The sequence below is a fragment of the Hippoglossus stenolepis genome, chromosome 11, assembly GCF_022539355.2.
Source record: "Hippoglossus stenolepis isolate QCI-W04-F060 chromosome 11, HSTE1.2, whole genome shotgun sequence".
Classification (NCBI taxonomy): Eukaryota; Metazoa; Chordata; class Actinopteri; order Pleuronectiformes; family Pleuronectidae; genus Hippoglossus; species Hippoglossus stenolepis.
Window position 1 is genome coordinate 20516393 of NC_061493.1, and position 27213 is coordinate 20543605.

At 44.9% G+C, this 27213-nt stretch overlaps 2 protein-coding genes across 8 annotated transcripts in view; one reads left to right on the forward strand and one right to left on the reverse strand.

The window, feature by feature from the left end:
• The first annotated feature begins 61 nt into the window (after positions 1 to 61).
• The window catches only part of zzz3 (zinc finger, ZZ-type containing 3), a 28023-nt gene continuing 871 nt past the window's right edge, over positions 62 to 27213 (forward strand). The window contains exons 1-13 of one of the 7 annotated variants that reach the window (XR_007034718.1): positions 62 to 314; positions 6397 to 8188; positions 10877 to 11015; positions 11772 to 11919; positions 12053 to 12165; positions 12895 to 12966; positions 13353 to 13454; positions 13906 to 14001; positions 14285 to 14434; positions 15583 to 15717; positions 15983 to 16083; positions 17179 to 18175; positions 21538 to 21574. Coding sequence is in view for 5 of the 7 variants with exons in the window: in XM_035169945.2 (XP_035025836.2) it covers positions 6462 to 8188; positions 10877 to 11015; positions 11772 to 11919; positions 12053 to 12165; positions 12895 to 12966; positions 13353 to 13454; positions 13906 to 14001; positions 14285 to 14434; positions 15583 to 15717; positions 15983 to 16083; positions 17179 to 17323 (2928 nt within the window). In the remaining 2 variants the exon portion in view is untranslated. Of the gene's footprint in view, positions 315 to 365; positions 995 to 1024; positions 2970 to 2991; positions 5685 to 6396; positions 8189 to 10876; positions 11016 to 11771; positions 11920 to 12052; positions 12166 to 12894; positions 12967 to 13352; positions 13455 to 13905; positions 14002 to 14284; positions 14435 to 15582; positions 15718 to 15982; positions 16084 to 17178; positions 18884 to 21537; positions 21575 to 27213 lie in introns of those variants that run through there. The other 6 variants (XR_007034717.1, XM_035169945.2, XM_047342148.1 and 3 more) reach the window with 6 other exon arrangements.
• The window catches only part of ak5 (adenylate kinase 5), a 46045-nt gene continuing 39684 nt past the window's right edge, over positions 20853 to 27213 (reverse strand). Inside the window, exons 12-14 of the mRNA XM_035169946.2 lie at positions 22413 to 22535; positions 21845 to 22045; positions 20853 to 21462 (exon numbers count right to left, since the gene is read on the reverse strand). Coding sequence (XP_035025837.1) covers positions 21388 to 21462; positions 21845 to 22045; positions 22413 to 22535 — 399 coding nt within the window. The 3' untranslated portion in view covers positions 20853 to 21387. The remainder of the gene's footprint in view (positions 21463 to 21844; positions 22046 to 22412; positions 22536 to 27213) is intronic.

Here is a 27213-nt window from a genome sequence, read left to right on the forward strand (position 1 = left end):
TGTGTCCCCCCCCCCCTCCTCCTCCTCCCCTCATCCTCCTCCTCCCTCCCTTTTGCATTTAGTGCTACTTCAGTGAGAAGCAGGTAAATGAGGAGAGGACGAGTCCATCATGATGTGTGCGGTTGTTTATAAAGGACCGGGCTCCGGTCGGCGGCGGTGACCGGGGGGAGCGTGACTCCTCTGACAGGTGGAAATGTTCAGTGTTGTGTTGCGTGTGGACGCGCGCGGCTCCATCGGCTCACACACACCCCGACGAGTTGCCTGGACTGAAAACATGGCTGCGACCGAACGTGCAGCAGATGTACGGAAGTGAGGTATGTGCAATTCTCGGGGCTACAAAAAAAAGCGATTTAGAAGTGCGCCCGCGAGCCTGTGGTCGCGGCGCAGCGAAGGGCAAAGCCCGGGTGTAACATCCCGGCGAAAATGTCCGCGACCGGCGTCCGGGGCGACACGCGAATACCTCGGCAAAGTTATGCGCGGAACAATCGGCTAGCTCGGCTAAACCTGCAGCGGCTAGCCGGAGCTGCTAACGGGTTACCAAGTGCTAATGCCACTACTCGGCTGCTAACCGCGCTACTTCGGGCAGGCGGAATGAAAACCTCGGCGAAACGTGACACCGGGGGCGGTTAACTCCATTTAGCTTTAACGCGGTGTTGATGGACTTCACGCCTGTGGACGCGGCGGAGCTAAGTTAGCATGTACCCGACGCTGGCGGCAGCGGCGGCAGCGGCGGAGGCTACTGCTCACATCGCCACGATTCTCCCTCCCTGCACGGTGCGGTTAACGGGGAAAAATTAGCCGCTGGTGACGTTAGCCAACTCGGCTAACTAGTCGTGCCAAACAAGCACCGGGCTCGGTTGTGTTGTGTGCGTGCACTTGTCCTGCGGCTGTGCGGGGATGATTTGTGCGGGTTAGACGAGGGGGTCTGCAGTTTGGCGTGCGGGACGCGTGAACGGTTTTTGCGTGTGTGGGTTCATCCCGCGGAGCTAAAAAGGTAAGAAGAGTTTGCGGGTGTTAGCTCGCTCGACATCAAGCTAGGTCGAGTAACGTTCGCTGCCTTGGGAAGTTGCTTCGTGCTAACGGTTAGCATGCTGGCTAGCTCCCGTGAACCACCTGTGTTGTTTTTTGCCCCGAACCGGAGTTTCTAACGGGGGGAACTTCGGAGTCCACCTGCCGCAGACCGGTGCTCGCTTCCCCGGCGGCACCGTTGTCTGGTCCCGGCGGTTTAACGGTCCCCTCGTGCCTGCCAACTTTTATCGGTGCTGGGCTGCTGGGTAGCTGGGATGCTGCTGCTGCTGGTGGGGGGTGTTCGGGTGGTTCTCGTCGGTGTGTGTATCAATAACACCTCGTGGATTTCTTTTTATTGTATTGCCAGTAGGCCCCGCGGTAGTGTTGAACTACAGGTCAGCAGCAGAGGGACGGTAACACAGCGCTGACCCTGTTTGTTTATCTGCCTCTGAAACTCAGTTAGCTTAGCCGCTTTGCTAACACTAGCCTTCTACATGTTGTGTTTGTTTATGTGCAGCTGGAGTTTACAGCTTTGGAATCTCAGTGGAACCTCTGCTTTGTGTGTTTGCGGTTGTGTGTGTGTTTGTGTGTCTGTGTGTGTGAAGGCAACTGATCTGCACAGCCCTGGTCCGGTCGTGATCACTGCGATACAACCAGCACGTGTTTAACACAACTTCACATCCAAACGTGGTTTACAGAAGAACAGGAAGTGGTTTGATTTGAGAGTTAGTCACACATGTGTTGTGTTTAGGAAGCTGCACTGACTAATAACACATCCTGGCTTTTTATGGTTACGTTAAAGTAAACTAGCATGTGAGGCTGGGGTGGTTCGTTTCCAGCTCTGCCAGGATCACTGGCCACACAACTGGGATCAGCTTTAACCCCAACTTATGTAAAATAGAAAAATCAGCCCTTGTGGGGGTTTTACTGGGACCGTGTGTGCTGAGACGTTCCTCAGTAGTTAAGTCTGACTTGTGTTTTATTCAATAGAAGCGTCCACAGTTTAACATTCTTCTGTAAAGATCACCCACTAAAACCAGACCTTTCTCCTCAGATCTGTAACTCAGGACTGTCCAAAGTCATTTACCCACCAACTGTAGAACCAGCGATAACAAATCAAATGGTCTGAAGCTGTGGTTCCAATCCCTTTTGGGCTTTGAACCCTGCAAAACAAAAGCTAAGTCTAGTTGCTATGACCTTAATGTTGACATGAATTACCACATTTTGTTCCTTTCAGACGCTTGACGAGTTGAACAGATCCAGTCTTTCACAAGAAGGAAGCAAAAAGTCAAAATACAACATGGTGTTGCATAAAATCATGTTTCCAGGGTGGGACCCACAGGCCTTGGGTCTGTTTTCACATTTCATAGTGTTCATTCTTAGGGGAAGCGATGTTATGGTATATTGTAAAGTTTTACCAAAAGTAAACTGAGGATCCTTTTTTAAAAAAAAGGGGCGTGAATAGTTTTTATTTATCAATTAAGGTCATATAAAGTGCAGCAACCACAAAGAACAATATTTAATGTGTAGCACCATTTCTTCTCAGTGCGTTAACGCCCAGTTTTTCAAGGTACTGGGCTGGTGGGTTGTTCCAGGCCTCCTGGATAAGTTTCCACAGTTGTTCTGTGGATTTAGTTCTGTCTCTGTGTCTTCTGTCTCTTTGTGTAATCCCAGACTGACTCAATGATGTTGATCAGGCCTCTGTGGGGGCCAGGCCATCTGCCATAGGACTCCTTGTGCTTCTTGTTGCTGAAGATAGATCTTCATGGCTCCGTCTGTCTAACTGTGGTTGTTGTTAAGCTGCAGGATGATTTGGGGATTGACTTTTAGTTCTTTTTTGACAAGAGCAGCAGCACAGTCCAGCATCGTTGCCGAGCACCAGGACATCCACAACCTCCAGATGCTAGACGTCATTTATTAATTATAGATCTTTAAACTGTTCTTGCTAGAACAGAAATAAGGTAAATGACGATCAACTATCTTCTTTATTCCAAGAAACTTAGAAAAGTTTTACATGTATACACACATCTTTATACCTGATCTCACTAACTAATGACTAACTAAACTAACAGAATAATGTAATATTTCCACTCCTCTTAAAGACCGGTTTCAAAGTAAAATTAATTATTTATCTGGCCCCCCCCCAAACAAATCAGATAGGTGAGTTCCCTGAAGGAATATAATTCCTCCTTAATAGGATTATTTAAGACATTCATGTTCCAAAAAGCTACTCTTAAAGTTATTAAACCTAAAACATTAGTATTTTAGTCTGTAAATGTCAGAATCATATATACGTATGGACTTTGACAGTAGCAAATACAATTTTCAGGAACATTAGGAACCAGTATAATGTTGACTTCAGGGTCTAATGCTGCCCGACCACCTTCCGCCTGTTCATATACTGGATCTACACTGTGTAAGAAAAATAAGCTAAATCTCTTTTTCCTCTTGAGCCAAACAGTCGTTTAATCTCTCCGTGGTCATTTATGTTACTTTGTTCACACACTGGTATTAAAACGATCATCACGGGGCAGAAGAGATAATGACAGTTGGAATAAAGGTGCCTGTAAGGGCGCTGATTAGCAGTTGGAAGGTGTTGTATCGACGCCTTGATGCTATTGCGTGAGGACAAAGAATCCAAACACCATAAGTGCCTAAATCTTTTGTATTCTGAGGCCAGTTCAAAAACACGCTCCACAGCCAAGAGGTTTTTTGTTTTAAAATCAGCCCCATATATTAAAAAAAAAAGTTATTGCACACCTACCTCATAATAGTGGACTGGACGCTGTTTTGGAAAATTGTATTTTGTGGGGAGAAAAACAGTTTGTCTGGGTGGAGGCCTGAAATGAAGAGGAAAGGCTGGTGTGTAATTTATTTTCAGTTTAATGTGGATGTAGTCAGAGGGAGTCACATTTGACAAGTAACCACAACATTCATTATATTGTTTCATGGACATAAAACATAGAAAATGTTCCTTCAGAATGAGACTTTGTTCCGACCACATGTTACTGGGACGACAACATGGGAGCACGTCTTTCATCCAGCTCATACTGCCGAGCTGTAACCGTGAGCAAGTAGGGATTCGTTTTCCAGTTTTTGGAAGCAGGTCACAAGAGCCAGTGTAATTATGTTTGTCATGTCGAGTCTGAGGGTGAACGACCTGTCCCCTGCTCACCCCATTGTTTTCCTTTCTCTCTCTTATTATATGCACGGACAAATCACATTAACTTTCTCAGCTTGAGTCTGTCACGGGGGGGTTGAGTAATACGTGCACGTGGTAGTGCTTGTTCCAGGTGACAATTACGTTATCTCCCGAAAGGAATATTATCAAAATGTATTTGTTGCCAGAGTCGCCTTTGGCCTGGATGTTGCTGCGTCAGCACCGTGTCGATCGGAGGAGATTGTCAAAGAGAAGCCAACAATGAGCTTTTAAGTCCGTTTCGACAGAGGTCACTCCAAAGATTGATGTACTAGAAATTAATGTAAATGAACACCGGGTCCATAATGCTAATTGATGCAGTGTTTTCCCTCTTCTGCTTCAGACGCCTGCAACTGTATCTCATCGTCATCCAGTGAGATCATCTCCCCCAGAAAGTCACTTTGGAATCACCTTTACTGTGTCACCTTTTTATTGTCCTCTGTTGTTTGAGTTATTAGTAGCAGCCGTGATCTAGACTAGAGGACAGTTCAGTGGAAAGATTCCTGTGTGTTGATTCGCTGTGTCCTCAGGTACAAGGGAATAATATATATTTACCAGGAGAGGATTTCTCTTTATCCACCTGCAGTAATTAAAAAAAATATCCTTTAAATGTTTGTTTACATGCACACAGATAATTTACTAATTCGTGTCTGCTTAGATTTAAGATAAATGTTTCTGTGGCATGGGTAGTTTATCCCTCTGTGTGTTGTACTGTCTCAATGATACAGATATTTAGCACGCTGTTATTAATGTGGATATGCGTCTACAGACACCATCAGTCTGTATTGATCACAGTACACTCTGCTTGTCTGTGGGAAGGACTGTGGACACTTAGTATCTCTGTCTGTAGTTTGTAAGATAATGTGGTGTTTAGAGCGTTTTTCTCTACGAGGCGACTTCACCTTATCTTTAATTATGAGGAAGTAATTCAGTGACTCAACATCTGTCGTAGATGCATTTCATTCATCATGGTCTTGAAAAGCAGCAATGTTAGTCACATTTGTCTCCACTACAGCCTGAATTCCAGTAAGATTATGATATAGTGAACAATTATTCGGGCATTGGGCTATTATTAGTAAGACAGATTATTTATTATAGAGCAAGAGCCAAGATTCACCGGTGTCTGGTTGCATTTGTAAGGTGCTTATTGTCCAGGTCACACTGTGAGTCAGGATTTCCGTTCCAAAGTAATGTTCTCACTAATGTAACACACTGAGTTTGTCGGGTGGATTTGTTGTACTTGATTGTTTCAGGAAGTTGATCGTCATGTTCTAAGCCTCCACGGTTGTCCACACTTAAAGCCTCTAAGCCTTGTGTAGGATTTTTGTTATAGAATTTTTTATTTTTTAATGTTCTAGTAAATTGTGGAAGGATGGCAGCGCGCTGGTCCTCGGGCGCACCTGTTACAGAGAGATAACCAGACTACGCTGGGATGATAAATGTACAGGTGCGGCGTTTTATCTCCGCTGAACTGAACGTAAGAATCACATCGTCGCTTCTCTGTCAAAAAATCTGTCAGCCGGTAAAACTTATTTATTCTTTGTGTGACAGAATAACCATTCATCCCTGCAGGGAGGAAGTAAATACACCCTCACTTAAAATACCAAAAAATGATTCTCTATGATGACTTGTTTCCTTCTTTCTTTGTGATTCACCTTTTGTGAAATTCAGCAGCTTGTCTCCTTCAGGGCTTTTCTGTCCTTAAAATTCTCCCAGCGCTGTACACACCTTTCTCCGGAGTAACCATAACACACGCACACAGATTAGCCTCAAACCAGTGACATTTGTGAAGTGTCAAAAATCATTGGTCATTTCCGCGAGATGTGAGATCAGACGTTCACGTTTCCCCGTGTTGATCCCCCCCCACCACCCCCACCCGTTTTTCTTTGCACAGACTTGAGATAAGACATCTAGTTCTGTCAGTGGACAGAAGGTGTTGCTTAGCTACAATGAGAGGAGAAATCAATACCTCTTTGGTGTGAGCTGAGAAATGACCCAGGCAGTATTTAACAGGTGTTTTGATGAATGCCTTTGTTTGAAAAACCTCAAGGCTTTCACTTTGAGCTCGTCTGCCTTTTGAAACCCATCAAACCAATAACCACTGCAAAAGTAGTGCTTCAACTTAACCTTTAACACCTTATTATAATATCTTAATGAAGTGCATGTGTCTGCTTGTGTGTGTTTTGCAGGTGCCCACGTTCTGCTGCAGAGGAGAGAGCACCAGGATGAGGAGAGAGTAGGCCCCCGCCGTAGTATGGCCGCGTCCCGTTCCTCGCGTGTCACAAGGTCATCAGTTGGGCTCAATGGATTGGATGAGAACTTTTGTGGTCGAACCCTCAGGAACCGCAGCATCGCCCAGCCAGAGGAGACCTCGGTGTCTCCTCTACCCAGGGCCCGCTCGCCCAAGAAGAGGCAGGACGCCAAGCAGGAGTCGAAACAGGAGTCGAAGCAGGAAACTAGACAGGAGTCGAAACAGGACGCCAAGCAGGATTCGAAGCAGGACACCAAACAGGAGAGCAAGCAGGAGTCAAAGCAAGATGTTAAGCAGGAGTCAAAGCAGGACGCTAAACACGATACAAAGCAGGATACCAAGCAGAACACTCGGCACGATGGCCAGCAACAGGCCTCGTTGCAGGGAAAGGAAACTGACTCAAATGCTTCCCCAGCTGAGGTGGAGCAGTGGACCAGCTCCAGGAAGCGGGGCGTGTCCTGTTTAGAAAAAGACATTAGTCCTGAGAAGCCCGAGAACTGTGATAAAGGCAAAGGGGCGCGAGAGGCCTCTCCTCAAATCAAAAGGGCCAAGCGGTGCTCCCGCTCTGGAGAGTCTCAGGGACCCGAGGAGCAATCTGAGCCTCTGAAACCTGAAAGTCCAGTATCTGTACCGGAGCCTAACAAGGACAACAGTTGTGAAGATTTTCCCAGCCAAAACTCTGCTCACACCGCTCCGGCCTCACCGGTCCTCAGTAAAGAGGAAGGTGAGCTGATGGCTGTGAAGACAGAGGATGTTCATCTGGAGTGCGACGGGGTTTCCCAGCCCCTGAATACTCATAAAGCTTCTAATGGACTCGCAGAGAATACGGCAGAGGAACCTGGCACGCTCACTGAAGAGACTAGTTCAAGTCCCACCTCTGTCACCAGCTGCCCGTCGCTGCTCAACGGCAGCCAGGTGGGGGCTCCCTCATCCCCTGACCCTGCTGTGCCTTGTAGAAACTCTGACCCTGGGCAGATGGAGGTCTCTGGCTCAGGGGAATCGCCAGCCTCCTCTGCGCCGCCACTTGAGGCTGTTCCAGAGGATCCAATCTCTGAGTTGATAGTGGCCAAGCAGGAGGTGGAGGAGGTGGAGGTCGACGTGGTGGGCGAGACTTTGTGTCTGGCCCACGAGGAGCAGGTGACGGAGAGCGACACTAACGGCCGGCCACCAACACCAGTGCAGGAAGCTGCTGCCTCCACCTCCTACACCACACCCAACACGAACAATAGTCCAATCAACAACGGTAACTCAGGAGAAACAACACCCCCACTAGCAACAACCCCCTCCCCCACAGAGCCAGGGTGCAACCCCTCAATATCCAGCATGCCCCCCTCTTTCACGGAGCTCTATGAACACAGATACACCCTACGGACTTCACCCAGGAGAGCTGCTACTGGTGGCAAAGCAACCTCCTCCAAGGCCTGCTCTCCTCCTAGAGACAATGGTCCCTTGAGGGAAGAGGGGGAGGTGGAGGTGGGGCTGGAGGAGGTCTGCCCTATGGTGGAGGAACCTGCCCCCTCAGACTCTGTTGGCCCCTTTAAGGAGGAGCCAATGTCGGTGGATCCCGCGGACAGGGCAGGTGGCGAGGCCGGTGGTTCTATGGATCGTAAAGAGGCCGAGAGCAGCAGGGATCTCACACAGAGCCAGGCTGCGGAGGAGGAGGAGGAAGAGGAGGAGCCAGACGTGTATTATTTTGAGTCTGACCACCTGGCTCTTAAACACAATAAAGAGTATGTGGGAGCTCCCCGGGGATTTTGCTTTCTCCTCAGCTTTTGTCGCTGCAGCTCTCACACATGTTGTTCACTGTGTTCTGTGATCATTGCGTTATTTCTGGTTTCTGGTTTTGAATGAAGCAGAAATGCTCTTTATTCTGTGTCGTCTTGGGTCAATGTTAAACACATTAGTTTGTCTTTTTGTGTCATAAACATTAGAGTACAACAGTTTTTCCATTTCTGCTTTTGAGCACTTTAAAATGTAGCTGTGTGTTTATGCCTGTTACTCACCTGCTTAATATTTGAGGGATTATATTCATGATGAACCTCTGAGATGATGCCTGGTTTGAAGACGTAACATCTTCCCGAGTCTTTTGATTAGCAGAACAATCTTTCTCTTCTTTTCTCTCTGTGTTAATTATGCAACGAGAGATGCAGCTGAAATAATTTTCCTTTCAATCAGGCGTTTATTGTTTCGTTTGTTTAAATGTCAGAAAAAAGTTTGTCCCGTATTCATGGTTATCTTGTTAGTGTCGAAATCTTAAATACAATCTGATTCCTCTCATATGCCAAAGAATACCATCAAATTCTCACATTGATGATGCTGTAGCCACAGAATACAACATTTTAAGACCTGATTAATTTATCATAAATTCTCTTTTGATTGATTTGGTTCAGTTTTCTGATGAAGGAAAAGGACTTAAGACCTAAAAACACATTTTTTTGGTCCTTTTACCTGTGAACACAAGTGTAAAGAAGTGTTTAATTATCCCAGTTATTTTCGGAGTGTCTTCTCAGGCATTATGGGAACATTGTCGGGCGTCTAAGTTTAGCTCCTGTCTCATTGTTTAGGTTTTTACATGTTTTCTCGCATTTAATTTCCACCTTCAGTCTGGTGCTGTAATTGTGTGAATTTGCTGCCAATTGTCAGATTTCCAAACCCTGAGGAGATTTGATGTTTAAAATCACGGCTCTGATTGCTTCTCTTCGCTTTTCTCAGAGAGTTGTTACAGGAGAAAAAAGGGGCTTCTCGGTGCTCGGCTGTTTTTTCTAGTTTTTCTGTTAAATGTGGTCTACGATGGGATGTTTATGTTCGCCGACAGGTCTCATGCTGCACTCAGGCGAGCTGTGCTTACCGCACTGTGGCAGGTCAGATGATTCATGATGCCTCTTTATTAGCCGGTAGACGGACGGCGCGCTTTAGGGGCCGGGAGACGTCATCTGCTCAGCTCCTTTTGTCTTTGACACCAGTGTTGGTGAATGTTTCATGTTTGGAAAGTGACTTCAGAATTAGATTCCACTGCGCTCGTATTGCAATGTAATTCTATCCAGTTTCTGAGAAATGCCACGGGGTTTATTGTGCTGAGTAAGGGAAATTTCCGAAGGCTCGGATCAATACAGCAAGGAGTAATTTTTTAGGGAAGCATGAGTCGGCATTTTCGGGGTTGCTGAATATGGTGAATTGACTGACATGATTGATGGTCTGTGTACAGAAGGTCTTGTATTTTTACCTTTTATAATTGTCACATTTGACAAAGCATCCTTTACGTATATCAGGTAGAATATTTGAATTAAACATTATGTAATTCTTAGTTATCACACATTGACTTGGCAAAAACATTGTCCCACCCGGCCTTTCATTTAACACCAGTGTTTGTCAGTGGACTTCAGGCCCAGTAGGTGGCAATGAAACACCAGACTTGTCCCTGGACACGCGTAGGGGGTGCAGGGTGTTGAGACGCTGAGCCGAGCCCTCCTCGTTTCCCTTAAAACCGACTCATGCACAGATTCGTCCTGTTTGCTGCTTTCTCTCGCACAGATTTTACATTTTAATCTGAATCCCTCTGCAGTACAGGGGAGGTGAGGTCGTGTTTTTAATGTCACTGCGAAGGAGCCAGATTTACAGCTTCTACTGTAGCATAGGACAAAGTCAGCTGCTCCTCACATTCTGTAGAAACATGGTGTGTGAAACTAATGAAGGGATCTGAGGTGAGACACAGTTGACTCGTCGGCGTGTTTTTACCTGTTGGGTTTTCAAACCACCGGCTGCCGTTGAATAAATTGTCACCCGTGCATTGATTTTTCATTCATGTCCTGTTAAAAGAGATTGATCCTTTCTGCTCCACTGAGCACCTGCATTAGGTTAAAGCCGTGTGGGACGTAGTGACATTGCTGTCAATTCCTCCAGCTCTGCCTCTGAGTCAGTGCCACACTTAGTCACTGACAGCTCAGTTCACAGTCGTCCCGTTGCCCCAGAATGGGCGAGTGGAAAGGTCGGACTTCTTCTGCAGCGCTGCAGGCTCCTCGAGCGACGGCAAAACCCCAAGTGTTGGTCATGATGTGAAATCTGAGTGACGTGCATCGTTACAGACCAGTGTTGTGGTTGTATCTCACCATGTAAACGTATTATTTACAGCTGTCGTCAATAGTGGACTGTATAATAGAAATAACTGTAGAGGTGTTAGTTTGAGAAGATATATATTTTATAGTCTTCCCAAGTTTTGTATCTCCAACACATTTTTGGCAAAGTAGAACGGAAGGATAGAAACACTCTCCCTGTCTTTATGTTCTCAGCACTGTGGTTGAATTATGCATCGTCTCAGACTGAAAGTTTTATACGCTGCAACATTCCAAGTGTCATGTTAAATAATGTAAGCAAGTCCACTCCTTCCTCTCCTTGTCTAAACTCACTTCCCTTCATGTCAGTTACCAGAGGCTGCTGCAGACCATCGGGGTTCTCGAGGCCCAGCGCACGCAGGCCATCCTGGACCTGGAGACGTTGGCGCGTCACCAGAGAGAAGCACTCGGCGATCCCATCAGCTTTGTGGAGCAGCTGCAGAAACAGGTAATGTTTACAATAAAAAACCTGAGTTAGTGGCAGGAAAACGTGCAAATATACATTAAACACATGCATCAGAGCCTGACTGAGGTTTAGGACTCGTGCTGATACTGATTTTAGGGAATACAAATTCTGATATGGATAGATTAGGGGGTTGTATATCCAACTAATCTGGGGCAGCACTCTAGTTCTTGTTCTTGGCCTCAGGAATACCCTTTTTTTTATTGGAACGTTGCTGGATTAAATATCTGGCAGCTTGTTAAATTCAGGTTGCAGACTGCTTTCCCTCCTCCACTGTTCTGCTTTTGTCCTGCACGTACACATCGACTGGTTTGTTCACACACGTTTTCTACCCTGAATCTTGGAAACTGCTTACTCAATGGGATATCAGGGCAAATCAGTTAATGAACTGGTGCAGTCGGATGAATGAGGCCAGTAAACCTGTCGGAACACCTGCTGCAGACGTTACATCAAGAACCTGCTTAGGAAGTGTTGAAACGTGACCGACCATCTTGAACCGAGATGCACGATCTGCTTGATTAATTAATATGTGCTGACATATTTGAGCAATGACTGGAGTCAAGTTCAAAGTTGCAGAGAAATCAAAACTTGCGCATACAGAAGAAAAATAGAAATGATAAAGGTTTGTCCCACAGTTTCTCTCGGTTTCTTTTCTGTTGTCACATTGTTGCAGTGAGAGTTCTGGAAGTTATGAGATCCTTTTGTTAACGGGTCGTTTCTCCTGGTTCTTCTGATCCTCAGGTGAACTTGGGCTTGCCGTGTCCTCAGCGGGTCGTCCAGCTCCCCGACATCGCGTGGGAACAGTACACCTCAGGACTCGGCGACTTTGAGAGGGAGTTCTGCGACAAGAAGCGCAAAACCCGGCGGCTCAAGCTGATCTTTGACAAAGGCACATATACATTTAGAAATCACTTCATTCAAGAGAGATATCTTTGTCTTACTGTTGCAGGGTGTACAATACTATAAGCACAAAACTCTTTTTGTTTTCCTACAGCTTAATTCTGCTCGTTTCTGTCCTTCAGGTTTGCCTCTTCGACCAAAAAGTCCAGTAGAGCCCAAGAAAGAGGGCGAGTCCTCCACCATGTACTCGTCCCTGCCCACTAGTGACGCCCTAGAGAACGGAAGGCAAGCGCAGGTACAGCTCTGCCTGCTTAGTAAGACCCACTGGTGCTGCTGCTGCCATCACGGGGGCTCCCAGTATGTGATTAGTGTGGAGATGGTGTCTATGGTAACATTAGTGGTCCGCCTCTCCCACACCCCTTGATCATTGTCTTATTCTTGGCCTCTTCGTTGTGTCTCTTTTCACATTGAATGGGCTCTAAGGTTTCACTTCCCATCGGGATCAGACAATGTTAAGTGTTAGTACTTAACAAACAACTCGTTGATTGTTTCTCTTTAGACGTTTTCAGACATGACCTGCAAGTGAAATCTGGAGAATTGGCTACAGAGTTTCCTGCAGTTTTCCTTTCACACATGCACAACACAGCGGGGGGGGGGGGGTTCTCTCGGACATTTGTGTTCACACATGCACCTCCTCTGGAGAAAAGTCAGTCCATGTTCATGTCTGAAAGCAGCTTTTCTCTCTCACTTTATATTGTACAAGCACATTTGCATTCTCGTGAACTTCCCCGTCTGAATCCGAACCAGATTTGTTTGTCAGTCAAAAGAGCTGCTTTTCTTTTTTTGCATCCTGCCAGTGACATGTCTCAAGTCACAGCTGACAGCTCAACTATCTCTGTCTCACTGACGGGCTCAGCGTGACAGGCAGTGCTTGTGCACAGATCTCTTCAAATGGTGTGTTTGCCTATTATTTTAGTTTAAAGTCAGTCTTTCAACTCTCCTGTCACTCATGTTTTCTTGACAGATGATCAGGGGGAGGATTTGTCAGCCGAACAAGTCTGACACATTTAACCAGCTGTGGACTGTGGAGGAGCAGGTTGGTACCGAGCGCGTACGATGTTTCACCATCTCTGATCTGATAGACGTCGTTTATCAGGGGAATCGTTTAGTGTTTCTACATATTCACCAAAAAGCACAGATTTGATCCGTACAAAACAGAACAAACTATAAAACAAACATGTGGTGATTACTTGATGTCACTAGTATATTCATATTTTAATTATCTATTTTAATATTTAAGGCCTATAATCTGTAGAACTATCTCCTTTTTGTAAAATAACAGCTAAATTTACACCTTTTTATTTATAAGCAGCCCACATGTATATTAATTTGTTCCACCCGCTGATTCATGGGCTGTTTTTGCATTTTCATTACATTTGTTCTTTAACAGTTGACACCTGGTGTTTCGTGTATTTTTTCTAGAAAAAACTGGAGCAGCTTCTCGTCAAGTTTCCTCCCGAGGAGGTGGAGTCCAGGAGGTGGCAGAAGATCGCTGACGAGCTGGGCAACCGAACAGCAAAACAGGTGAACACAGTCTGATCCGTACTTTGTACCCACTCAATGCAAAATATTTTGTTTAGTTGCTTTTCTATAGATTATAAAACCTCATTATCTACTCTTTCATAATTTGGAAAGAATGTACTTCAGAGAGGCAACTAACCTCAAGGTGAACTACACCTGGAAAAACCTGACTGGGATCATTGTGCGCTGCCGGCCTGTTTTTATGATCCTGTCATGACACTGAGAAATCTTTACAATGGCAACATCCTGTTCAGTTGCATGAGTGTAAAGTGTGTCAGTGCTTAAAGGCAAAGGCCATCCTGTATGATGACTGCCCCCGCGTGTGCGTTGCGTGCGTGCGTGCGTGCGTGCGTGGTGTGTGTGTGCGTGTGCGTGTGCGACCTCAATTACTCAGAGCAGCTGTTCCTCCATTGGAGATGATTAACGCAGCAATTTTCCTGTTGAAACATTCCAGGTGGCCAGTAGGGTTCAAAAGTACTTCATCAAACTGACAAAAGCTGGTATCCCCGTGCCTGGAAGAACACCCAACCTGTGCATGTACACTAAAAAGGTAACTTCAGCTCATTCACTAAACCCCTCGTCCGTATCGAGTGACTAATTCCAATAAAACAAAGAGTTGTTTTTATGTGTGTAAGGTGTCATGTGTCGATAACTCTTAGTCGGATGATTATTTTATATGTATTTTCACGTATTTGCATCATCCTGATACACTGTTTATAAATCTTTATTTATGATATTGATGTCACCCATATTCTCCTGCCCTATTATAGGACATACAAACACCATTTAAAATGACCTGCCTGCTTCTGTAACGTTACCGGTTTGTTCTGCAGGCGTCCAGTAAGAGACAGCACCACCTTAACAAGCACCTGTACCGGCCGTCCACCTTCCTCACCTCCTACGAGCCTCCGGTCTTCATGGACGAAGACGACGAGCGCTCGGCGTATTACGGAAGCGTGCAGGACCCCTCTGCTGATGACTCGGTTAGTCCTCAGTTACTGGAAGCCTCAAAGCTTTTGTGTCTTTATATCTTGCTGTGGGAGATTTCTTTGTAATTTATCTGATTCCCCTCGACTTTTTTGTTTCGCTGCTCATCGACCACACTGGTGCGTAGTGGCCTGTAGGAACATGGCTGGTTAAAGCTGCACGCCATGCCTCGTTTGTTACATGTGCTTTCCTATAACGGCCTTCATCATAACTCCACTTTATCACCTTTGGATGCAGTGGAGCATTTGGCCCCTGATATTTCTCGTCTGTTTTTTCTCACACCTATCAGGTCAGTGTGTGCCGTTAGAAAAAGCAGAATCCCAGCAGGGGGGCCTGGCTCCTTGTTCCATTTGAACTGCCCAACTCCTGACGCTTCGCCATTATCCAGGCGCTGACACTTTCTTTCTCCCCTTTTGATGGAGGTAACCTTTAAGGGAAACCAGGTTGCCGTGTCCTGCTGAGACCACAGGCTGCTGGCTCCACCGGGGCATTCACAAAACCTTTGACACCGCCGGTATGAAATCAAGTCACAAAGATGTTGCCAGCATGGGCCGCGATTATTTCTCACTTCACCGGGTTGTCCTTTACTTGGGCCGTGTTTGCAGGTCGCACCTGAAGTTTCCTCAGGGCAAGTGCGTCAGCAGCTTAGCAGGACTTTCACGAAGCCGTTTCTTGTCTAGACGTCCTAGTGATGGTATTGTTGAAAACAAAATGCCTCTTTTCTCTTTTCCAAAGTGTTTTTCTGTCTCTGTGCGGAGCTGGAGGATCGTATAGACTAAAGATCGGTCTTTGTGAAGGACTTTTTTTTTTACTTGTGTACTTTCAGCAGAAAGACAATCTGCTCACCACAGAGACAAAACAACATCGCAGCTCAAACAGAAGAAAATCTGTGCTGATGTTCATGGATATGTTGTTTTTGTTCAACTAAAATTAGACAAATCAATAACATCAGCGAATTTGTGTACGGGATGTTGAACTTCTGCAGAATATCGTTATCAGACGGGATCGCTGGAGTCATGTAGAGATGTTTTGTCTCTGCCTTGATTCTTATCAGTCATGTCTCTTTCTTTCTTTCTGTGCGTGTGTGTGTGTGTGCATGTGTGTGTGCATGTTTGTGTGCGTGTCTCATTTCCTGCTCTCCCAGGATGAGGAGAGTGTTCCTGTGGAGTTGAGAAATTTGCCAGAGTACAAAGAGCTTTTGGAGCTGAAGCGACTGAAAAAACAGAAGCTCCAGGAGTTCCAGGAGGAGAAGGTCGGGGTGCGACACCTCGGCTTCAAGGTGAAGATCAGCACATTTCTTTACATCGTGGTGATGACATTCAAACCAGGCTTTCACATATACACTACATTTTACTTTGGCTTATTCCAAATCTCCTGACTACTGAAAATATAAATACCTGAGGGAAATAAAGGGTAATTGTATTCACTATTCCAGGTTCACATATGTTGTTATTTCACATTTCATGAAATGCTGTATTAAATATTTCTATGCAGTTCCGACATTGTGTCCTGAAGATGGTTTGTGTGTGTGTTGTTTTGTGCAGTGCGACGTCTGTGGCATGGAACCAATCCAGGGAGTGCGGTGGCACTGTCAGGACTGTCCGTCTGACAACGCAGTCGATTTCTGCTCCAGCTGCTCCGACTGGTGAGCTCCTCCACAGCTGGAACATCAGGGAGCCAGAAAATACAACATGACCAGAAGTCTATTTGATATTATTAATGAGTTAATCAGACAAAACTACGTAGTTACAGTACCGGGAAGATTTGTATTAAGAACTGAAACTCCAGTTGATTATCACTAGTTCAGTGTCTGTTCAAAGTGAGCTTGTTATCTCATGAGTCGTATATTTTATGTATTCGTCATAGAACCTAATGTCCTCATCACTGCCTGTAAATATTAATAATAATTTTTTTGTTAGATACCTGATCAAAAAATACTGGAAAGCAAATTCAGAAGGATTATTTTGACACAAATACTCAAGTTTAGAAAGTTCAACTAGATAAAACTGCTGCAAAATACAAAAGGTAATTTGTGTATATTTGAGATTTATTTGTTTTTCATCTCTGAACTAATCTGCATTGAAGAAAACTAGCAAATGTACTGAGACGCATTAGGACTAAAGCATCAAGGAAAATGTATGAAATGATTTACAAACTAACGTCTGTATTTTTAGTTTGACATTTTCTGAACCTTGCATGTCTATTAAAGGAAACAGAAAATATACAACAGCTGATTAACAACCTTAGATGACGCAAGTTAAATCTTGTTGCCATGACAGCAGCCAAACATAAATGACTTGTTCTCCCACTTAATATTCCCATCACACTTGTGTGGACATTAAACAGGAAACTAAATGATCCTGCTGTGGCCGTCTCTTAGAAAATAGCCTCGAATGTGTTTTTCACGTCAATATTTTTATCGTATATATTTCCAGCTCACTGTTCATCCAGAACACTTGAGTCCACATTGCTCTTCTTTGGCTCCTCAGTAACACAAACAGGAAGTTGAACGGATGAGCAGCTGGTGAGAAAAATCGAAGGAAGAAAGAGACAAACTGAGATTTCTCCATTTATTAGAAGCACAATGATCCGGCATGAGCTTTGTGATCATTTTTTAAAAGGGTATAGATTGAAAAATATGATCTGTAGCTATTGATTTTTGAATTACGCAGCCGAGTGGCAGTTTCCTCTGGTTCTTCTGTGACTGATGCTTCTTCTGTTCGCCCTTCTCATCCTCCAGCTTGTACAAGACGGAGACCCACAAGCCGAACCACCACCTGGAGCCGGTGTACCTGTCGGACACCTTTCTGGACAGGGACTACTGCCTGCCGCAGAGCACAGGCTACAACTACCTGGACCCCAACTACTTCCCAGCCAACAGATGACAGGGTCCCAGGCGCCCATAGCTCCAGGCTCTCTCCACATATCCCACAGGCCACTCTGTGCATGGCTCCATCCTCCAAGTCCAAGATAACCGCTTAACCCGCCGCCAGGCAGGAAGGCCAGCAGGCAGGCAAACAGCCGGGGGGGGGCCTCAGAGCAGACCGACGGTGCTGCTGGTGGGGGGGGGCTGTTGGTAAACTGGCCTCCCTGACTCGAGCAAAAGGGGCGGCCATGTTGGTTCCTTAGAATACAGGGGGCCCCCGCTCCACCTCAGCCAGGTTAATCAACGGATCTGTGATTTGAAACGATGCACACTATTTTTAAAAACTAACAAACAGGAAAAAAAACAACAAAAAACAAACAAACAGAAGACACACCGACATTCCCGAGCTCTGTGACTCCAGGAGGGCTGTCCGCTCCCCTCCCCCCGTCACCGTCCTCCAGTTTACCTCCCTGTGCTGCTTCGAAACTGGAGAACCGACGATCAGTCTGGCGAACGGAGACGTGCGGTCGACCAGTGTGTCATCGTGGACTGTGAAGTCATCAACTGAGATACACACAGACGGTTTAAATGTGTGTGTGTGTGTGCGTGCGTGCGTGGTCTCCGTGTTATGCAAGAGTGAAAAAATGTTTTAGGTAGGAATCCGTAGATTGAGTATTTATGAGTTGCAGCCTCAGCAAGGGGGCGCTGCTGTGAGACGCTCGGGGGGGGGGGTCGAGGCTGCTGTGTTTTCCCGGCTGCAGATCGTTTGAAGTCGATCTGCAGACGACCTGTACGTGATCGTGGAGCCGTCACTACCACTGTCACACCACGTCGCTCTCTGACCCTCTCACCCTTTCACACACACACACACGTACACGGACACACACACTTTCATCTCTTGTTTCCTTTCCCCCTTCGCTCTCTCTCCACTAAATCATGTCTAACAAGGAAGCACTACAGCACGGAGAGCACGCGTTTCTGAAGGCAGGCGGACGAGAACGTACGAAATGATACACGATCATTTTTCTGTTTCCGTTTTCTTTTCTGCTCCCCCAGTGTATGCTGTTGTTGATTATGTTGAGTGTACAAGTATATGGTGAAAAGTAGCCAGTGCTAGTTGCTGTGTGCCATTTTTAAAGAAGAATCTTTTGTTTTGTTTATTTTGTTTTGTTTTTTTTGCAAGGGGGGGCCACACCTCCTCCCTTCTTGCGTGGCGCCATCGACCCACATTACCCCGACATTATCGATCCAGTCATCATGCCTCTAGATCTTTAATTTTTGCAGTTCACTTTAAAAAGGTCCATTTAAAAGATTGTATTTTTATTAATCTATTTAAAAAAAAAAAAAGAATTGAGGTCTTGGTTGGTGCCTCCGCAGTGGAACAACCCACACAGTTTTATACACATAGATTTTGTTGTGCTTGAGTAGACACCATTTTGTATGGTTTTCGTCTCCTTCCCCCCCCTTTGCCCCGCTTCAGTATCTGTGTATAACAGTCTGTTCTTATGTAAAAAAAATAATGTAAAAAAATGCTAGAGGAGAACCGTGGAAATAAAAGTATGTGAAAATAGTGTTTCTACATATGTGGTTCCTGTATCATTATTATTATTATTATTATTATTACTCTTAAGTTTAATTCATGTTTTTATAAGTCGACTGGATCAATGACTCAGTTCATTAAGTTGAAGAAGTTCTCTGCTTCCAGCTTCACACATCTTCACTTTGTATTATTTTAACCAGAATCTTTGGTTGTCAGATTGTCGATCGGACAAAACATTTAAATAAGTGACTTGTATCTGGTTATTTTTTTGTGTTTGCTGACATTTTAAGCAAAACGGAAGATAAACGAGAAAATAAAATTAATAATCAATATTTATAATCCTTTATTATTATTATGTCTGATCTCGTTCCCTTGAGTCTGTAAAACGTTATTTCCCAGAACGTCACCAGTGACCTGTCGTCAGCCGAGAGGCGAAATGAGTGACAGCTAATTTATCACCTCTTCTACCTGCTGAAAAAAGAATGGAATCATTTTTATGTGCCTCTGTGGCGTCAAATTCTTTTTTTATGTTCGTATGAAAGTAATTTTTTAACCTCCAGGTGTCAAGAGGATGTGAAATTGTTCAAAATCCTTAATTTCCTTTTGTCTTTTCCCATTTATCCACCTCGTCCCTCTGGACCACTTCAGACGCTGTCGGATTAAAGGTGGAATTCAATTTGAATACTTAACTCTTGTCACTTTAAAAAAAAAACATTATTTGAGCATCAAGCCTTTAACGATAGGACTGAGGTTAACTGAGCAAGGGGAATCGAACCTGCGGCTGCTGCAGGACTCGAGACTCTGTTCACCCTCAACTTTTATTTAATTTCAGCACCTTTTGTTGTGAGCTTTCCACCAGCAGATGGCGCTATCAGATCAACTGTGATCATTACTCTATATACACACACAGAGTTGTGCCTCCATGACTTCTGAGGACATTACATTGACTTGTGGGTCAATGACGTATAAGGATTTTCAACAGGCCAATTTTAAAATACAAAAAAAAGAAGAATATCTATTATAATTATTCAAACATTAGGAACGTTGTGTACACATAAAATCATATAAAAAATTATAAATATTTGATTTGAGTTTTTGTAAATCTCATATTTTTGTTCTATAATGTCACCGTCCCCTTATTAAATGTAGTTAACAGACTTATTTTTCCAGTAAAGTGCATAAAATTGATAAAAATTTAAGCCTACTGTATCAGTGATTCATATTTCAGCCACAGAAATTTTATATTTTACTTTAAATTTAATACAGGTCTTGGTATTATTATTAGACCTCCAAAATAAAGTACTTTATGTATATAAATCAAAACTCCCAATCTAGGACGTATGTCTATCATGTGAAACACTGGTCGCACCACATGATATTTTTCTAGTTCAGTCAAAATTTACAGCCACAGAATTGGCCACCTAAAGAAAACAAACTAGGTCAGCACAAAAGGTCACTATGAAATTTATAATCAAAATATATATGTTCAGAAATAACTTAAAATTCATAGTTATTTTGAGGTCATACCACATGATATGCAAATGTGGCGACTACATACCAGCTGTGAAAAAGGTTCTTTTTTTTCCAAACTTGAGAGAGAGTTACAAACCTGTTGCTGCTTCCATGGCTCCTTGGCAAAATGGTTTATGATGCAACTTCCTGTCTTTGAACGGATTTCAACATCAAAGTCCCAAATTGGTTATTTCTTGATGGTCGCACCACCTGATGTCATCGGACGAAGTTTGTCCCTAACCCTAACCCTCCTTAACTTAACCATAGTTACGACTTGCCTAACCCTTAACATTAAATGAATTTGACCTAAACCTAAGATAAGAAACATCTTTTATTCGTCCTAAATCTGACTCCAACTTCACCTTAACATGTATTTATCCACATTATGGGGACTTGAGTTTTGTGCTGGTGTAAACAGATGTAGGTCCCCACACACACACACACACACACACATGCACACACATGCACTCACACACCAAAGCACACTCAGAAATCCTGCGTTTAGCAAATGCACTGTCTTTATTGAATGTTAAACACCGGACTCCAACAAGCACTTGCACGATGAGCTTGGAAACATACAAATGCAAATATTTGTTTAATACTCTGCTCGTTATTCGCTGAATGCACAAAAGGCAGTTTAAGCTTGATTGTAATTCTTGCATGCTTGCCGCGATGGGACGCATGTTGCCGTGCATGAGAGCAGGGACGCACGCTGACACCTTCACCTCAGCTGGGAGCGCGCTCTCAGTCACAGCGGGGGTTCTCAGTGTCGGGCTCAGTCTGGCAGGTGGCAGCCGATCTTGAGGGAGAGAGAGAAACGATGCAGGGGGGTGAAGCAGGACGTGACGGCCGGGTGCTTCGAGAGGGAGGTTTCACTGATCAGGTGATACATGCATACCACCGGAGGTCAATGAGCGTATGTGTCTGGTGGAGGTGTGAGGTGATGTGGGCAGAGGGAGAGGGGGTCCAGAGGTTGCAGAGTCAGGGGTGGGGGTGGGGGGCAGGCGGTTGTTCTGAGGAAATGGTAGAAATCAGAAGGTGGAGGAGGAGTCCATCGCCTGGCAGATCTGAGCGAACACTTCATCCGGCGACCGCTCGGCATCGACCTGCAGACGGGGACAAACAGGCTGAGGACGGGTTCTTTCAAAAACCATCACTGTCTTCACATGAGGCCGGGAGAGACACACACACACACACACACACACACACACACACACACACACACACACACACACACACACACACACTCTGACACCTGATGTGGCATTTAAACGTTCAAACAGCTCATTTCAAAGGGAAAGTCACCACCAACCAGAACCTGTGTGATTATCTCCTGACCCTCGTGTGGGAGGAACAGCAGCGAACAGACACTGAATGCACAGCGAGTTTAAAACAGTGTAATCTCTACAAACACATTCTAGATGGAACAAGGTAGGTTTCTGTTTCCGTGCACATAAACCTCCATATGATTTCTCTCTCTCCTGTTACCGTGTGCAGGAGCCTCTTGTGTTGGTAGTGGGCAGCCACCGCCTGGCTGTGGGTGCAGAAGCTCTCGGCCGCCCGCTGCGTGGCGTCCTCTCTGTCTGAGCCGGGAGGGAGGCCGGAGCCGGATGTGCCGCGGCACCGCACACGACTGGACATGGTGTCGGGGGAGCAGGTGAGCAGGAGGACGGCACTGGGTTCACCCATCTGCAGCGAGGAGGAGAACGTAAAGTCTGTTAAAGCGAAGAACTCCAGGCTCCATCTGTCGCTGTCATGTTGCCCCATCTGTGTAAATGTGTGTGTGTGTGTGTGTGTGTGTGTGTACACTTCAGTTTTCTTCACTACCAAACACGTCTTTGTCGTTCTCAACACATCCTTTGTTTGTCTCCCCTGTTTTAACACTATGACTCACACTGATGTCACAGCCTCAAGTCAAACACGTTTTCAGATTCTTCTCCTCCTGACTTTCTCTCTTCACTTTTTCCTCATGTAAGATTTTGGGTGAACGAGACTTCAACACGTGTTTGATGGTGGAGAGGCTTTTTATTTCATGTCTGTCAGTGCGGCCTTTGACCTTTGCTTCGTACTCCTCCGCCTGTCTCAGGTCTCTGGGAAAGCTGCTGATCACGAGGCCTTTCCCCTGCCGCTGCTGTCCTGGCGACGCCACCGCTTCACACAGCAGCTCCAGCAGAATGTCCTGGAGAAAAAACACACACACGCAGAAGAAGCATATATTAATACTTATAGAAAAGCAGGAATATTCATGTCTTTGTGTTTAACATTCATGTGAAGGTTGGATTAGAAACAGGGCTCAGCGGTCAGGTCCAGAGGCCTGAGGGGTCAGGACGCCCTGGACCACAGCCTCTGTCGGGGAGTTACTGTTGATACTTCTTGTTGGAAAGTCAATCAAACAGCTACGAGAGACAGAAAACAAGGAGTAACGACGACAAAGAGACGCTAAAGGAGGAAAAAGGAGGCACGAAACTTAGATGCAGTCGACCTCCAGGAGACATAAAATGACCGAAATTTGCACGACTACTGTTGTTCTGACGTGGACTGACCCGCTCTTATATATAATAATCTTAATATAATCATTTCCATCTATTACAGCCATCTTTGGAGACTCAAAGCTGTTGTTGCATTCAGTCGACACACTCAATGTTCAGCTGAGCATCAGAAACAAGCACAGCAGCTCTGTTGGTTTATGCAACAGCAGCTTCCTATAGTTTCCTGTTATTCACATTGAAATTGCTGCTCTGGTCTCTAACACATGTTTATCTGCTGTTTATCAAACATGACTTTTGTCAGCAGGAAAAATTCCCAGCGAGGAAGTTTATATTAGACGATGAACACAAAACTGTTACGACCTTATCTAAAGCAAGATCGGATTGAACTGAGTATTTGTGATGGACTCCCAAAACCTGGACTCAAACCTGGACTCAAACCTGGACTCAAACCTGGACTCAAACCTGGACTCAAACCTGGGCTGCCGAAGCTGCATCGAATCACGTGTCGCTCTCACACACACACAGGGGAAAGAACAGCCTCCACCACCTCTGATGCTTTGACACATTAAATATTAAAGCTTCTTGTTGTTTGTCCTCAGCACAGACGGCCGAGCTGAGAGTCGACTCCACGTCTGCATCGTGACACAGAGACCACACGCTCTGGTTCATGTACTAAAGTCTTACATGTTACATGTTCTTCTCCGTGTGCAGACATGCAAACTGCTCACATGCGTCCAGACGGGAGGCCGACGGTCGGCGGGGGGGCTTTCACTTGACAGGGGGAATAATAAATTGCGCTCTCTGTGTTGCCAGGCAACTGAACGGTAACATTCTACTGAGTCCAACTTTCAGCGATTCGATTTTATGGCTCCGCGCTCGGCACTGAGGTGCATGTACCAGCGGTTCATCTCACTCTGTGATGAAACCCTCAACTCTGATGTGGGTGTTTCACTTTATTACAGGAGCTTATTTTAATGTGTCCTGTTGTAAACCTGGTGAGGTGCACTTAAATAATCCCAGCGTGGGATTACTCATCGTGCTTTAAATCACGCTCTCTCTCTCTCTCTCTCTCTCTCTTCCTCTCTCTCTCTCTCTCTCTCTCTCTCTCTCTCTCTCTCTCTCTCCCTCTCTCTCTCTCTCTCTCTCTCTCCCTCTCTCTCTCTCTCTCTCTCTCTCCCTCTCTCTCTCTCTCTCTCTCTCCCTCTCTCTCTCTCTCTCTCTCTCTCTCTCTCTCTCTCTCTCTCTCTCCCTCTCCCTCTCTCTCTCTCACTCTCTCTCTCACTGTCTCACTCACACACATAAAAGTAAGCGTTTGGCAGCGAGCGCATTGGGACATGACCTTAATGTGCTGTAAGGAGCTTAGACAGCTGAGCCTGGCATGAAAACCACTGGGTTGGTGCGTGGGCGTCTTTATGTGTCTTGTGTTTAGTTGCATGCTTCACTTTTTAATCTTGAAATGATGGAGCGCCTGAAGGTCGGAGCTAGTTTTCTATTGTTGTATCTATTGGTTTGGAGCAGAAAAGACAAAAAACATACCTGTTTTAAACATTTACTTTCTCACATACTTTATAGATTTGTGCTGCAGGAGATTGGAAGAGAAAATCTATTTCGTGCGGCTCGAAAGATTGAAAAAACGAATTCAGGAGAATGAAAAGTGACATTTCTTTCTACTTTCCAGGATTAATCCACAATCACTGAGAGGTTTTCAGATGGAAGGAGACGTCTGTCGGCCTCCTGGACCGACAGCGAGGGATGGACGGACGAGATCGAAGCACAGCAGCTTGTTTCGCTCCAGTTTAAACACGTTGTTTTCGCAGCTTGTGTCAAATGAAGAGAAAGATGTAAGTGACGACGTCCAAACATTCAAACGTCAGCGTTTAATTCATTTCCACTGTTTCTCAGCTCACGTTTGTCTATTTCTTCGAAGACAGAACCACATCTCACTGAGTCCCTGAGCCTCCTCATGAGCCTCCTAATGTGCCTCACTAAACACTGGCAGTAAAAACACATTAAATAAAATATGTTCCTCTCGTTACCGGCGGCACTAAAGCATCAACTCCCCCATCTTTAACGAACGGGGAATCATTAAACCAAAGAAACATTTAACTAAATAAAAAGTAACTAAAGTTCTAGTAAAAAACATCTTTTCTGTGTATTGATTTTAACAGGAATCTCTAAGATAGACATTTAAAATGTTAACATTCAGTTATTATGGAACAACGTTACTATTCGTCATGTTTGCCAGTATTTTCTCTCTGTATTTGGTCTCCTCCACCTCCTGAGGGAAGAATCCGGCTCTTCAGCTGCTAAATGCTTCTCTGTGTTCACCAGCTCATCTTTGATTGTGTCTGTTCAGCAGGAAGCAGAAAACAACGCTGCGAGTGGCGACTGAGTATTTTTACATTTAGTCGTTCTGCTGCTTTGCTACGTTTTTCCACTCGATGGATTTGAAGTTCACAACATTTACATAACAGAATGAGAAGAAGGTTTAAAGTTCAGCTGACAGAATTTACAGCTCAGAAAACAGGATGAGCAAACTGCACGAGGACTGATGGTATGTGGCCATCTGCACTTTGTCAGATTCTAATACTGAAGGACAGCTCAGATCTGGTGATAACAGAACAAACTGTTGTAAACTTTCAGTACGACTCATCTGCCAGGCCTCCCTGATGCATCTGGTGTTTGTTACACCTGTCACCTGCCTTGATGGTCCCGACCTTCAGACTTTTTTAGTTTAGTCCAGATAACAGATGTGAAAGGTTCCTCAGATCGCTGCTGGAGATAGTCCGACCAGAAGAGGTCGTCTCTGTCCGCATCAAACTGAACCATGGTTCGGTTCGTTGGCTTTGTGAAAACCAATTGTAGACAAAAAGAAGGATTGTTTGTAGTCTTTGCCTCGGACGATGTTAAATCTCGAGGCCGTTCATCTTCTCCATTCAAAAGGAAAGACTCCTTGTTTTAATGCTCTCCCACGTGTAGCTGAATCTTTACTCCGCTCCCTGAACTACAAAACCAAAACTAACCGGATCAAATGCAAACAAAGTAAGAAAGACATGAACTTTGGTTCAGACTTCAACCGCCTCCAGAAAAACCTTCCAGAATGAACAACACTCCTCTAGTGAAGAATTTAGGTCATGACTCTGAGCTCTGGACTCATGAACACTAAAGAACGTTTGGATTTTCTGTGTTACTCTTTAGATCATGGTCACTATCTTGTTTTTCCTTGTGTTTTGTGTGGTTGTTCCACCCTGAGTTCTCCTTTGTCCTGTTTTATTTAGAAATTTCGCTGCTAGAGTCTCTCGCTTTATTTCTTATCTCACAATTATCCAGTTTCCCCCCTTGTGATCGTCTGCTCTTCGTAATGTCTTTCACCTGTCTTCCATCGTCCCTGCCTCCCTTGTTCATATCGTCCCTGTGTGTCTCTTTGTCTTGGTCACTTCCTCTTGTTCCACCTCAGTTGTGTGTTCCAGCCTTTCCCAGTTTCCTAGTGTTTCTCTGCAGGTTGATTATTGAACATTGTTTTTTTGTCCCTTTCCAACAGGCAGCTCAACGTCCTGTGGATCAAACTAATTAAAAAGACACCTTTGTTTTTCACCTGTCATCTCCACAGGTAGAACTATGTGGACACCGGCAGGTTGTTTGTTCGCTGTGGGTCCGGAGGAGGGGGGGAGGTGTTTTTGTTCTTTACTGTAAATTAACTGTTTCTCATTTCACCCGCTGAGTTCTAATGTAGAAATCTCAGCATGAGGACGTTTTCATTAGATCCCTGATTTTTATTAACAACCTCATCAGCCCCCTGCTGACAGACCAACACGTCCAGCACATTGTGTTCTGTTCTCTAATGTGGCGGCAATATTTGTTGGCAGTGGCCCCACACTGATTATTTCCTGTATTTTTTTTTAAATAACTCGTTTTACCTTTTTAAAAAGAATATTGGAACTACTTTGATTGATTTAGATCAAAATCGTTCCTGATAAAAAGAATCCTGTGAGGATTTGCTGCTTTTCTTTGTCCCACTCTGAAGATCTTTGTGCTTCTCTTCTGTTTTCTCATCTATTTAAAACATCCTGGTCCGTGGGAATTTATTATCACAGACTCTCTTTTTCCCATTGCTACGATGAATCTTAATGAGATTCGGTGTTAGCTGCGAATCTCCTGTGAAAACGTCTGCGGGAATGAAGCTGCATCTGGCCCCAGGCGAAACCCGACTCCCCGGTCCGATGAACATGTTCACGTCTCCTCAGAAAACCTGTGCTCCTCTCATAGGGTTTGGAGTCTGGATAATTTATCTGGTTCACAAAATGAATTCTCTGGTTCCAGAGGCCGTTTTTTAAAAACTCACCTGAATGTATAAAAACATTTGAACGC